We start from the raw sequence: 13,225 nt of genomic DNA, 5'->3' as shown, positions 1-13,225 counted from the left end.
AGATATATATTTGGTGGGTCACCGTTGGTGGTCTCATATATAACACTTGTGAGGGCTGTCATATTTGTCGTCGCTTCAATCATATCTTATGATATTTATTTATTTATTTATTTATTTATTTATTTATTTATTTATTTATTTATTTATTTATTTATTTATTTAATTAATTATGTATTTATTTATTTATTTATTGACTTATTTATTTATTTTTTATTTATTTATTTATCTATTGCCTCATTCATTTCTTGATTTGCTTTGCAGTTGAAACCTGCAAGAAGGTATGGGTCAACCTCCGCGCCGGTTACAGGCAGGTCGTAAATGCCCCGAAAAGCAAATCTTTTTGACTCTCAGGGGCGCAAGATTAAAAAATTTCCCAATTTCTGATCAAAAGTTTTAGTATTTATGTTCGAGAGAAAGCTCGCTTGCCGCGAAGCGTTAAACGGGTGGAGTCGGTGGGGTCCAGGGGCAAAGCCCAGGCGGGGTCAAGGGGGCTGAGCGCCATGAAGCTCCTGGTTTTTGGCATATTAGAAAATATCAGTGTTTCAGAGAACAAATTTCACAATGAAAGTAGTAGGCCTATAGATCTTCTTCTCTCTTTCTTTCCCTTTTCTCTTCTCCCTTGAGTCCCTTCCCTTTTCTCTTCTCCCTTCTTCCTTTTCTTCCCTCTTTTTCTTTTCTTCTTTCCCCTTTCTCTTCCCTCTTTCTTTCCCTTTTTCTCTTCTCCCTTCCCCTTTTTCTCTTCCCTCTCCCCTTCTCTCTTTCCCCCTTTCCCCCTTCCCAATTTTTCTCTTCTTCCAGGGTTTTTGTGTCCGGGGCAGCTTGCACCCCCGGCCCCCACTGGTTAGGCTACGCCACTGCTCCTATTTAGACCCATTTATACAGAAATTAAATCATGACAATAGTTAAATGGAGTTTACCTATACTGCGCCAATAAAGTATCCTTACAGTTGGAAAATTAATCACAATTTCGAACTGAACAATATTGGAGTAAATTTGTTTTTAAATAGATGCACTAGCTAATCCTGCACATTATGACACCACATTGAATCCAATGTGACTTCAAGAAGCAAAGTTACAAGCATTTGATTTGACGAAGGTCCAGTTTTAAAAGTGACAAACTAGCTTATTCAAAACTCCACAGACTAGACATCTGGTTTGAGAATGGCGAATGGCTAATTTATGCGTTTGGCTTTAATTTAAAACAAAAGGAACAAAAGAAAATTGAAACAAAAGAACTGACAAATAAAATGAAAGCTTTGAAAAGTACAGAGAAGTAAAAACTGAAATAAAACTGCTTCAAATAACGCTTCATTGGAGAAACTGTGTTGTCTCTTTGTTTCGCTTGTTGGAATCTTTTGCGCCTTGTATAGGCCAGTTTGTCACTTTTAAAACTGGACCTTCGTCTATTCAAATGCTTGTAACTTTACTTCTTGAGGTCACATTGGATTTAATGTGGTGTCATAATGTGCAGGATTAGCTAGTGCATCTATTTAAAAACAAATTTACCCCAATATTGTTCAGTTTTAAAATTGTGATTATTTTTCCAACTGTAAGGATACTTTATTGGCGCAGTATATTATGATTTTATTAACTTCGTTAAAGAAATTCTCTAAATTTTGCTTACCTTGGTCAACGGGCAATACTTGTTAACAGTCGGGCAACGCTGTGAATTGTAGAAATATCTTTCTCCGGTTCATAGTTTTATATTCGAAGCCGCATATATTTTGACGCCCAAAACGTATTCGAAGCCGAATATTCGCCTTCGAATATTCACTTTGAACCAGCCTTGACACGCCGAGTTGAATCGGATTAAATATCGCGTAACTGATAGCGACATACTATTGATTTATATGGAAGGCTCGAGGTCACCTGAATATCGTTCGAGGAACGATGATTTCAAAAATCCCCAATGAAAATTAACCTGCACAGTTGTGCAAAATACGCCTGGATAGTTCCAAAATGGCTGATAACGAACTGAAAGAAAACGTTATTAGTGCGATACAAGCGTACCCATTTTATATGACATAAAAGTAAGGGAAAATATAAAGACGTCCAGAAAAAGGAAAATGCCTGGCAGGCAATAGCATTCCAATGCTGTAGTGATGGTAAGTTATGTTTTATGCAAATAATATGATATTTAGGCTTACAAACAAAACCTACAAATGTACAAGTGAACGGTTCATTGTTTGCTAAATCCAAGCGAGATCACCCGAAAATCTATGCAAGAGAAATTTCTACTGCTCCTGATGAAAATCCTAGAGTGCGTTTGGAGTTTTTTCTGCACTTTACCAGTAGGCCTAATAAATTCATAAAAAATCAAAATCAAATAAACATTTAGAGCGAATGTTTTTACTCACTGCTCATCTGATCTACTTTCCCAGGAAATATCGATACTCCTTAGTTTTTTTCCCTGACTTTCCAGACATAATTATGAGTAAATATCAAATTTAATGTTTACAAAACAATCAAATATATATACATTCGTTTGCATTTTGTACATTAATATGATATTAATAATGTACAATCATTAAAAAAGGGGGCTTAAGAGTATGTCTATTTTTAATCATATACTAATTCCGCCATGCCCAAACATATTTTATATATGAAATCTTGCAAAAACTGACCCCTTGTAAATCTATGGAACCCCAAATTCCAATCAAAAATAAAAACAACTTTGTTACCAAATACACTAGGACTATACATTGTATTACAGTAATTTAATAGATAGTGCATTTTAATAAATAAATAGATTAACACGGGTAATGGACGAGAAATATTTGGCAATACCGGATTTACCACAGAGCCAGTGAATAAAGAAATTAATAAAAATTAAAATAAATTAAATGAGAAAATGAAAGCAAGGACATTTGGTGAAGTATTGTTTGAGAATGCGAAGGAGTCCTACATGTTATCCTGGCTCAGGACACTGATTAATGTAAATTCGACCCATAGTTATTTTATCTACTTTTGCCAGCATTCAACCTGTTCAAGGTGATTTATGCCTATTTTAAATAAAATTCCGAAATCTGAAGTATCAACGTTGTATCGTGCACAAATTATGATCCGAGACACGGTTGTATGGATTTCAACAGATCGATCCTATAATAGATATCGATTAGAGAATTACAGCAAGAGGCTTTGAGGATGCCGTAATCCTCTTGACCATCAACCAATCAGATAGACATATTTCAGAAATATATTCGTAGAGTTGAAACTTGTTCAACTCTGAAACATATATTTCAAGTAGTCTCGTTTCACATTTAGCAGCACTTTGGCTTGCAATAAAGCCAAGAAGGGGCGGTAATGCTAATATACGATTTCAGTCAAATATTGGTTATTCTTTGCCCAAAATTATGAAATGTATATCAGTATCAACTCTTAGGAGGGTTTTCGAGTAATTTTAACGAAATAATGAGGTAAAATAAAAGAAAACCCACTTACAATTTTTGACTTGACGCTTAACTGTGGTGTTCTAGGGGAATTAAAATATCATAGCCATTTAAAAATTATTTTAAAAGATCGTCTATTTGTAGCTTTATGACACTGGATAGACTTAATATCTGCCTCTGACGAAAAAAATGTTTTCCATGCTGATTTGTTTTTGTAACGAGTATGTCATTTCAAAAAGAAAGAAAAAAAGGCGGATATTACTTTTTAAAAACTCAACGCATTACTATTAATAGGCCTATAATTATAATTATAATGTTATACTTGATTAGATAACAATTAGCCATGTGTTTGATAATTACAGAAAATAAAATATGCAAAATTGCTTCTCAAAGCAAATCAAATTACCCGGAATATGATTGTATGGTGTTAAAGTATGCAGTTTAAAGTGAATTGTAAACAAAATATGAAGAAAATGGACCTCTTGCACATGCATTATATGACCACTGGGGGTCACTTATATTCAATTTGCTCCTCCTGGTCATCCTCCACCCCGCAAATTATGCTAATTATATACCAATTATTCAAATTTTAATAATGTAAATAATTTGAGTTTACCTATTATTGTATTGACTACGTTAAAGAAATTCTCTAAATTTTGCTTACCTAGGTCAACGGGCAATACTTGTTAACAGTCGGGCAACGCTGTGAATCGTAGAAATATATCTTTCTCCGGTTCATAGTTTTATATTCGAAGCCGCATATATTTTGACGACCAAAAAGTATTCGAAGCCGAATATTCGCCTTCGAATATACACTTTGAACCGGCCTTAATTCTTCAGGTTGTGCAAATATACTTTACAAAGAACATTTGAGCCCAGAATGACAATGACCAAGTGCTTACAGCTTTACGTGTGATATTTGATACCACGCAACATTAATGTTGAAGTTTTAAAAGATTTAAACTTTGCACATCAATTTCTTCCGAAAACATTAATGTGTGTGATAAATTTTTAAGCCAGCTGGAATTCTTTATGTAGTAATTCTTTATGCAACATTTAAATCAACATTAACGAAAAAAGATATTTACAAATAGCGAGCATCATCTTACATGCAAGCTTTCATTTTCAATATCGTGCCGGTTTTCAAATTTGAACAAAACCTAATTAAATGTTTTGCAAGAAATAGGTTGTTTAAAAAGAACGAAAAGGATATCATAGAACAAAATATGAAGCCCGTTGACAGTTTAACCATTAGTGCTACGCATTGTGTTGAATGATCTTTCTTTCAAACTTGGAATGAAGTGAATTGACACATGCGTTATGTAATCGCTCATTTCTTCGCAATCAGTCAACCGATTCCAGTCAAATTGGCGTATAAGATGTAGAATAAGATGGTCTACACGCTGATGTTTAGATTTTTGGATTTTGATGTCCATTTTTCAACTTACGTCCAAATTCATTTGCCCGGTAATTTTTTCTGGGACACCCTATTAATAGTCCTCTTCGAATTAAACAATTCCTCGAGTAACCATGGGCAGCACCATTAGACATGTTAAGCTGTGTTCACACATGCACTTATTACCGGTAATATTTTATCTAGGCTTATGTCCGATCGAATTAAATATTTCCGCTAATCCCTTAGTGCGTCCACATTTGTCGGCAATAGCGCTATACGCTAGCGAAGTTACGTAATAATCGGATTAACTACCATAGCAATAGGTGAATCATGCTGATTAGTTGCACCTGTAAGATTAGTATCTTTGAAAAGACCGGTATTGTATTCAATCTATGATTGCAGACATACAGGTGATGAGTGCAACCTGCTTGTAGTACAGCGCGAAATTTTCAAAATTGTTTTTACCTATTGCTATGGTAATTAATCCGATAAATGACGTAACTTCGCCAGCGTATGCCCGACGTGTTATGTCCGTTAAAGCCTATTACCGGTCATAAATCTCTTCTTTCTACATGAGCATCATCAGAAAATTTAACCCGATTTTAAATGTTTTCACTGAAAATTCACTTTCAATAAACGCCCTCTTTAGAACAAATTACAGACAATGCGGTAGGTATGTCATGTAAGAAAAATGCAAATTCAAAAGTTCCAAAATTAAGACCAATTTTGTATTTATGTAGGTTCTATTATTATTATTATTATTATTATTATTATTATTATTATCATTATTATTATTATTATTATTATTATTATTATTATTATTATTATTATTATTATTTTAGTTTGACAAAGTAGTCCCATTTTACAGTAGACTTAGCTCTATATCGCATTTTATACATGTAGGCCCTACTATGGTGGACATCTTTGAAAAAATGACAAAAATAAAAAAAATTACACTGACTCCCATCATCATGCTATTTTTTTCTTGGTGGGGGGGTCCCAAATTTACAAAAGTCGGCTTCAATAAAATTGCGACCTCCCCTATTTCGGCAGCAAATATTTTATGACCCCCACCGTTTACACCGTTTACACCCCCCAAAAAAAAAAACAGGCATCAGTCTTTTGAATAAAATAAACACACTATCTGTAGTCATGCTGTGTTGTGACTCCTACATTTTGGTCATCAAAAATATTTTATGACACCCCTATTTTTCTTTCCGTATATATTTGGGACCCCCCTTATCATCTTATAAAATGCAATTGCATGCCTTTCTGTTATCATGCTTATGGCTTAATAAATTTCATCTCCATCTACATCCAGGGCCATACTGCCCCCCACTGAACCCTCTGGGGTTAACATTTGCTACCCCCCCGAAACTCGTGTAGGTTATCCCAATAAGGATGGTCAATTGCTCCTGCGCCTGAATTTTTCACCCGATCATGGAGGGTGCGATGGAGAGTTTTCAGTGCCTTTATCACTACAGGTATCTGCTCCCCCGACCGTATCGGGACCCCCCCCCTTATCATGTAATAGCGTGGCTATCTCCTCCCAAAGCTTTTTTTATCCCAGAAATACTTTCTGTGTCTCTCCAAATTTTGAGTATAGCCAATGTTTCCTTGTCATTCCAATTGACCCCTCTATGGAAACGGGAAATCACAAGCAGCAAATAAAAAAAGAAGCTAAAAGGGAAATGTAAGAAAGAACATATTTTAATGTTCAGTTTCAATGATTCTACCTGTTCAGTAATTCTTCCTGTTATAGTGAACACTCCCATTTACTCATCTAACGGTGATGTCCGAAAAAAATAATCGCATCCCCAGGCCTTGCCGTTTGAGGCGAGCGATCGCTCTCGCTCGCCGCCGCTCGCCCAAACTCGATTTTTAGTGAGCGATTTTCCACTCGCCATAGACACTAAATATCACTCGCTGCGAATCTCCCAAAATCAGCCACTGAATCAGCCATTTCAGTATTTAATCGATGCTGTACTCCCTCCAAGCGTAGAACTGAGTGAAAAATGTTAGCGCGCTTCGCGCGCATTTCAACATAAATGTACATAAATACCGTGTCAAGACAGAAACTCTACTTGATTATTTCCTAAATAAGTGATATTTGTGAAAATTCGACCACTCGCCTACAATCATGCTAGCGAGTGATTAACCACTCGCCTTTAAAATCTAAACGGCAAGGCCTGCATCCCGCTAGTTTATATTAATATTTGCAGCTGCAGCCATAAATTACTCTGCTTAAAATTTTCCGCGAGTGATATAGGCCTACTCACAATTATATCCGACAGCCCAATAGTGCTTCGTGTCCACACGTAATTACTATTACCGGACGTAACGTTTCGATCGGTCTTAACAGCTCTTAACTCTGGTCATCTTCAGCCTTAAATTGTCGGATTTAAAGCACATTACGTCGGATATAGTAATTTTTTTTATATCCGACGCTCATTCACACTGCCACTTATATCCGATACTATTACCGACGTAATTTAAGTCCGGTAATAGTCCGACTGTGTGAACACGACGAGTCGGCAATAGCTCTATGTCCGACGTGTTTATATCCGAGCTATTACCGGTCATAACTAACCGGAAATGGTCAGCAGAGCTAATGTCTCCTTCTCTTGCCAGTTCATTCTTCTATTGCGTTTGATATTCGCACCTGCATCCATGATGATTTTGTTTTATCTCTCACTGGTCACACTATTTATACTCTGCTTCAAATCAGTTGCGCGAGTGATTTAATTTAACCCGGAAGTGTTCTTCACGCTGAATCACGCAGAAAGGTGAAAGGTCACAGTTATATCCAACAGCCCAAAAGCGCTGTTCAGTGTTCACACGTAATTACTATTACCGATCGTAACGTTTCGATCGGTCTTAACAGCTCTTAACCCTGGTCATCTTCGGATTTAAATTGTCGGATTTAAACCACATTACGTCGGATATAGTTATATCCGACGCTCATTCACACTGCCACTTATACCCGATACTATTACCGACGTAATTTAAGTCCGGTATTAAGTGGTTTAAGTCCGACTGTGTGAACAAGGCTTTACAAGACTACCAAGTGACAGGTGATGGACCGTACACACACACACAAAAGAATAGGCACTTTTTGGATAATTTTCACCAAGGTTACTCAAAACGTACCTAGCTAATTTATTATACAGCAGGGGTCTCTGTCTTTTTAATATGTTATGAAAAACTTAATTTAAGAAATATTTCCGACGGAAATAAAAGTCCATCGACGGATAGTCTTGTTATGCTCTCACAAACTTAGACAAAAATCTGAAAAATCCAAAATTTTGGTCTAAAAATTGGCCAGGTTACTGCTGTCCCATTCAAAAGCACAGGAAGACCACCTACAGCGTTGAGGTCAACTTTCTAGACTTCCTGTCTACTGGCAGTAATGGCTACTACCCAGTGCTAACATCAATGAATTGTTTAATTCGAATTAATCAATTCGATATTATAGACTGTTGGTATAATTGACCATCTCTGATCCGCCTCTTGACACTACAAACTGACAAAAACAATATAAATTCCTCATTCACTGCTCATTGTAGGCCTACATGGATATTTGATACGGTCCCCAGGGCGGAGACATACTTGTGTCCTGATGGAACCCCGGGATGGAACCAGGCTCAAACAAAATGCTTATGGTATCAAAAAAGTGTATCGCACAAATGTTACTCGAAAAGGGTAGCTGAACTCAGCATCAAGATGCCGACAAAAAGCAATTGAACAAAAATGAAGGTAAAATTCTGGGTGACATTATACTCAAAAGGTCTCCTCAAAACGACGTGTTTTTCGTTGGTTTTCTTCAGGCCTCTAGACTGATCGCTACCGGTGGTTGTTGGATGTGTTCATCACGACTCGCAACACTATGAAATTATTGTTTGAATAATTGCTTAGGGTAGGAAAACAACCGCATAGCAATCATGGGTGTCAATGTTCTTTCCAGCCACTTTTTAACAATTTTGGCCGGGTGTACCCCACATTTCAAGCCGGATTGACGCTAATGGTAGTATATACATGCTTTTTGTCTATTACTTTTGGTATTTTGTGAAAGTCCTTGCACACGGATGATATATAACTTGAAATACAAGTGGCTCCCGGGCTCACTGCGCAATCGCTCGTGTCTTGTGTAAGAGATTGATGTTTACTTTGTCATTTTGTCAAAAGTTGTGTTTCGATAAATGACGAACATTTTTGCGTTTCTTTCCAATTACTATCATATTGTGAAATACCAAATAGCTAAGGTGTGGTTCAGTAGGCCTATGTTAGGAAGATATTTCTAAATAAGCTATCTTTTTGGCTATAAGGATTCAAGTTAGTGACATTTCTCGGCCATTTTTATATGAGTTCAGAGGTTAAGATCAAGACGCGGTGTGTTATGAGCAAATGGAGATTAAGAATTCGATATCATTGAGTCTTTTTTTACAGGAACGCATCATCAAAGAAGGGATCAACATAGCGCCTGGTAACTTGGAGAAAGTCTTGGACGAACATTCTGCAGTCAGTAATGTCATGGTAAGAACCGAGGGGGGGGCACTCGAATATGAAAGTGACGTACCTGCGTACGAAACTAGGGGTTTATCAGTGTAGACATTTTCAGAAAAAAGGGGTCATTCGGTGTTGGCAATATCAAAAATGGGCTGATTTTGTATGGGAGCGCTCAAAATTTCATATCATTGACAATCACAAATAGCTTTTTACCCAATTTGACAGTACAAAATAGACAAAACTCATTTATTTTATTTTCAAAATGCGCGCGAGGCGCACCGAAAATTCAGTTTTGAGGCGGACTAATTGTTCAAAAAAGGGGCCATTCAGTGTAGGTTACTGAAAAAATGAGGTCATTGGGTGTAGGATTTGCCAAAAATAACGGGGTCTTTTCATGGGCACATAACGTATGTTAATATATGGGAATGCCCCCCGGGTAAGAAGTTGTATACTGATGAATATAAGAGGGCGAGATGGCCGAGTGGTTAAGGCGTTGCGCTGCCGGCCGGGGAGATACGATCGACGAGGGTTCGAGCCTTGGGCTTGCCTTAGGTGAAAATTCTCTTCCCTCCCAAAAAGTTCCTATATGGTCAGGAATCCTTCAATTCAGTTCAGAAATTTAATCTCAGAATTTTATTGAAGAATTTCTTCTCGCCCCCATACACTGCTTATCACGTGCAGATATAGGTAGTGTATGTGCTTCGTCCGTGGTTCGGAAGTCACGTAAAGCTGTTGGTCCCGTGTACAGGAGGGCTCTCGATCATCCCTGGGCACGTAAAAGTGTCAGAGCTATTCGGAAAGAGTATACAAATATATACTGCCATGAGAGGTTCTGGTTAAAACTATGGGCCCGAGGTGAGATGAATAGTACTATTTTCCTGAGGGGCGCAGCCCCGAAGGAAAATAGTATTAATTGATCTCAACGAGGGACCATAGTTTTAACCAGAACTTCGAATAAAGGCAGTATATATTTGTTTTATATACTTCATTAATATGTTCTTTGTTCATTGATTTGTTAAAAGAAAATTATTTGACGTTTTTACTCTCCCGCTTCTATCCTGAGTGAACAGCACGGCTAATTTAAGCACAACCTACCCTTCAAAAAATCGAATAGCCTAAAATCGGGCTAACCAATTACAGCAGCGCGAAATGACGCTATGGCAGTTTCGCGTGCGTGAACTGTTCCGTCGCATCGAATGCGCGCGCGCGGAAGGCATGGTCAAAAGTACTATTTACGGCTTGGAGGTACTATTTACGGCTCATCCGGGACATTGAAAATACTATTTACGGCTTAGAGGTACTATTTACGGATAGGAGTACTGATGGTAAAACTATTTTTGGTCATGTGATCCACTTTTAACCAATCAATGAACAAGAATATATTAATGAAGTATATAATAGGGGATAACCCCCCGGTTCTGGTATCTGTACCCCCTTCCCCTAGGTTCCAGGGCAGTAGTAGTTGTCTGTACAGTGATAGTAATAGATTTGTTGTGTTTGTGAAATGGTGATACATGTAAAAATCGAAATTCGAAAAATTACACTGCCGTTGCAGTGGTGCGCCTGAAAAAAAATAGGTAGGATTTCCTTGAATTATTATTATTAATTATTATTATTAAAAATATATATATTATATCACATAACTATAAACTGCGCTTTGTATATTGTACTGACGGTAGAGTGCGACGTTATTGCTTTATTTCTGTGCAATGCTTAAATGTACAAAGCGTTTTTGTTATTGTCGCCGCCCGCGCTCGGCGAATCGCGTCATGCACGTTGCATACGGGTGGTTTATAGTTTATTCTTAAACACTTGAGAATGTTCCTGCAATCTTATTGGTTCTTACCCAGCTTTACCCATGTGGTATGACACGATATCACACGGGTCAGCGCGTGTGCGTCGACGCGATACGCGTACTCGCTATTTGAACCAATCGGAGGCGAACAGAAACAACGGGACTGATCGATTTTAAGCCCTAGGTAATTCCTTGCAAAATGTAGGATTCAATTTGATTAAAATTTGTATGATATTTTCATTTGAATTGAAGTGTTTAAGAATGAGAATAAAGGTATTGTTTTTAACCACTGTCGTGCATCTATCGTCTCATATAACACGGGCGACATCATTATTTAAAGTAAAACAACGAGGCGAAGCCGAGTTGTTTTACGCCAGATGCACTCCAGTGGCTAAAAACAATACCTTTATTCTCTAAATCTAGTGTTAGTCACTATGCGTAAATCACGCCGATTAGACTACACTATTTTGCCAAGACCTTTCGTACTGGCCGACCGATCGCGTAATAGATCGCGTAAATACAACATTTTTGCGCGCTAGCCGCGAGCACATTATCTTACTATAAATAGGGGAATGTTGTATGTATCTATCTATCTATGTATCTATGTATCATGGAAAGGCTCCGTCAGTTTCGATCCAAATGTCGCCAAATTCATACGGGAGATCGATGAATATACGGGAAAGTGTTTAAACTTTATTTGGTTGAAAACGGTCAAGAATTGGCCTCAAAATCAGTGAAAATGTGGTCCGTTGCTATGCTGGGTAAACAAAAAAGTGAGTCAGTTGTTAAGCTAGCCATGCGCGTCGTACGGGCGTATCTAATGCCAAGTCGCTCTCGTAGCGCAGCGATACCTCGCGGGTAACGCAGCACTACGCCATGCCGCGCGTAAACGACGCAGAGTCGCGTAATGAATGATAATACGGGTGAACGACCGACCGTAGGCGTAATAAAAAGATGTGTGTTAAAAAGTACAAACAACATGAAGAGGTATAGGCCTACTGTAATTAAAAAAGAAAACAAAACGAGGACAAACAGGTAGGCCTACAAGTATGTGGGTTATAGTTAGTTACAGTAAGAAAATGAAAACGGGAATAAAATAGGCTAAAGAAGGAAAGAAAAAATCTATTAAACTGAGGACAGAACTAAATAAATAACATGAAAACGGGAAATCACAAGCTAAGCAGCAAATAAAAAATGAAGCCAACAGGGAAATGTAAGAAAGGACAGATTTAGAAAATAACGGGAACGGGATTGAGTAAATAAAAAACATGGTAACGGAAATACGCAAGCTTAGCAGCAAAATGTTTTTAAAAAATGGAACAAAATTGGCTCATGTAGAAGAAACTAAAAAGAAAGAAAGAAGCTAAAATGGAAACTTAGGCTTAACGAGGGTCAGACTCAGATAAATGAAATTTACCTTTTCAATGATTCTTCCTGTTCAGTAATTCCTCCCGTTTTAGTGAACGCTCCCATTTACTCACCTAGCGGGGACCCGCGCGTAGCGCGGGTGTCCCGCTAGTCTTACTATAAATAGGGGAATGTTGTATGTATCTATGTATGTATGCTATAAAGGCTCCGTCAGTTTCGATCCAAATGTCGCCAAATTCACACGGGAAATCGAGGAATAGACGACAATGTGTTTAAAGTTTATTTGATTGAAAACGGTCAAGTATGGCCTCAAAATAAGTAAAAAAGTGAATTTTTCGGGCAAATTTATAGCGGTAGTTTGTTTACGGCCAGTGCCAACCAACGCGTCCACATGTCTAGCATAAACCGCGCCGTTAGCGCGTCGGCGTACGCGACGCGAGCTGCTTGACTTGCACGCACGGGTGCGGCGTGCGCATAGCCAACTTGCGCACGGGGTTATGTCTATGGTTATGGTGATACGGGATAACGGGATTAGGCCTACGAAGACATAAATATCGTAAGGGTACGGGAGGGGAAAAAGAAAAGAAAGAAGGACACAAAATGGTAGGCCTACTTTGGATGGATTATAGGTCCTACGGGTACGGGGTTGTGGTTTAGGGTACGGGATGGGGTTACTAGATTACCAAGATGATTCGGAAGGAATGAGGAATTTTCAATGAGTCTATACCTGTACAGTAATTACTCCTGTTTGAGTGAACGCTTCCATATACT

At 37.9% G+C, this 13,225-nt stretch overlaps 1 protein-coding gene across 1 annotated transcript in view; it reads left to right on the top strand.

The window, feature by feature from the left end:
* Positions 1-13,225, top strand: part of LOC140145346 (medium-chain acyl-CoA ligase ACSF2, mitochondrial-like) — a 60,963-nt gene that overhangs the window by 45,768 nt on the left and 1,970 nt on the right. Inside the window, exon 15 of the mRNA XM_072167097.1 lies at positions 9,232-9,318. Coding sequence (XP_072023198.1) covers positions 9,232-9,318 — 87 coding nt within the window. The remainder of the gene's footprint in view (positions 1-9,231; positions 9,319-13,225) is intronic.

Source organism: Amphiura filiformis, unplaced genomic scaffold (genome assembly GCF_039555335.1).
Source record: "Amphiura filiformis unplaced genomic scaffold, Afil_fr2py scaffold_229, whole genome shotgun sequence".
Lineage (NCBI taxonomy): Eukaryota > Metazoa > Echinodermata > Ophiuroidea > Amphilepidida > Amphiuridae > Amphiura > Amphiura filiformis.
The sequence above is the reverse complement of the archived record's forward strand: the minus strand, read 5'-3'. Positions and strand labels throughout refer to the sequence as shown.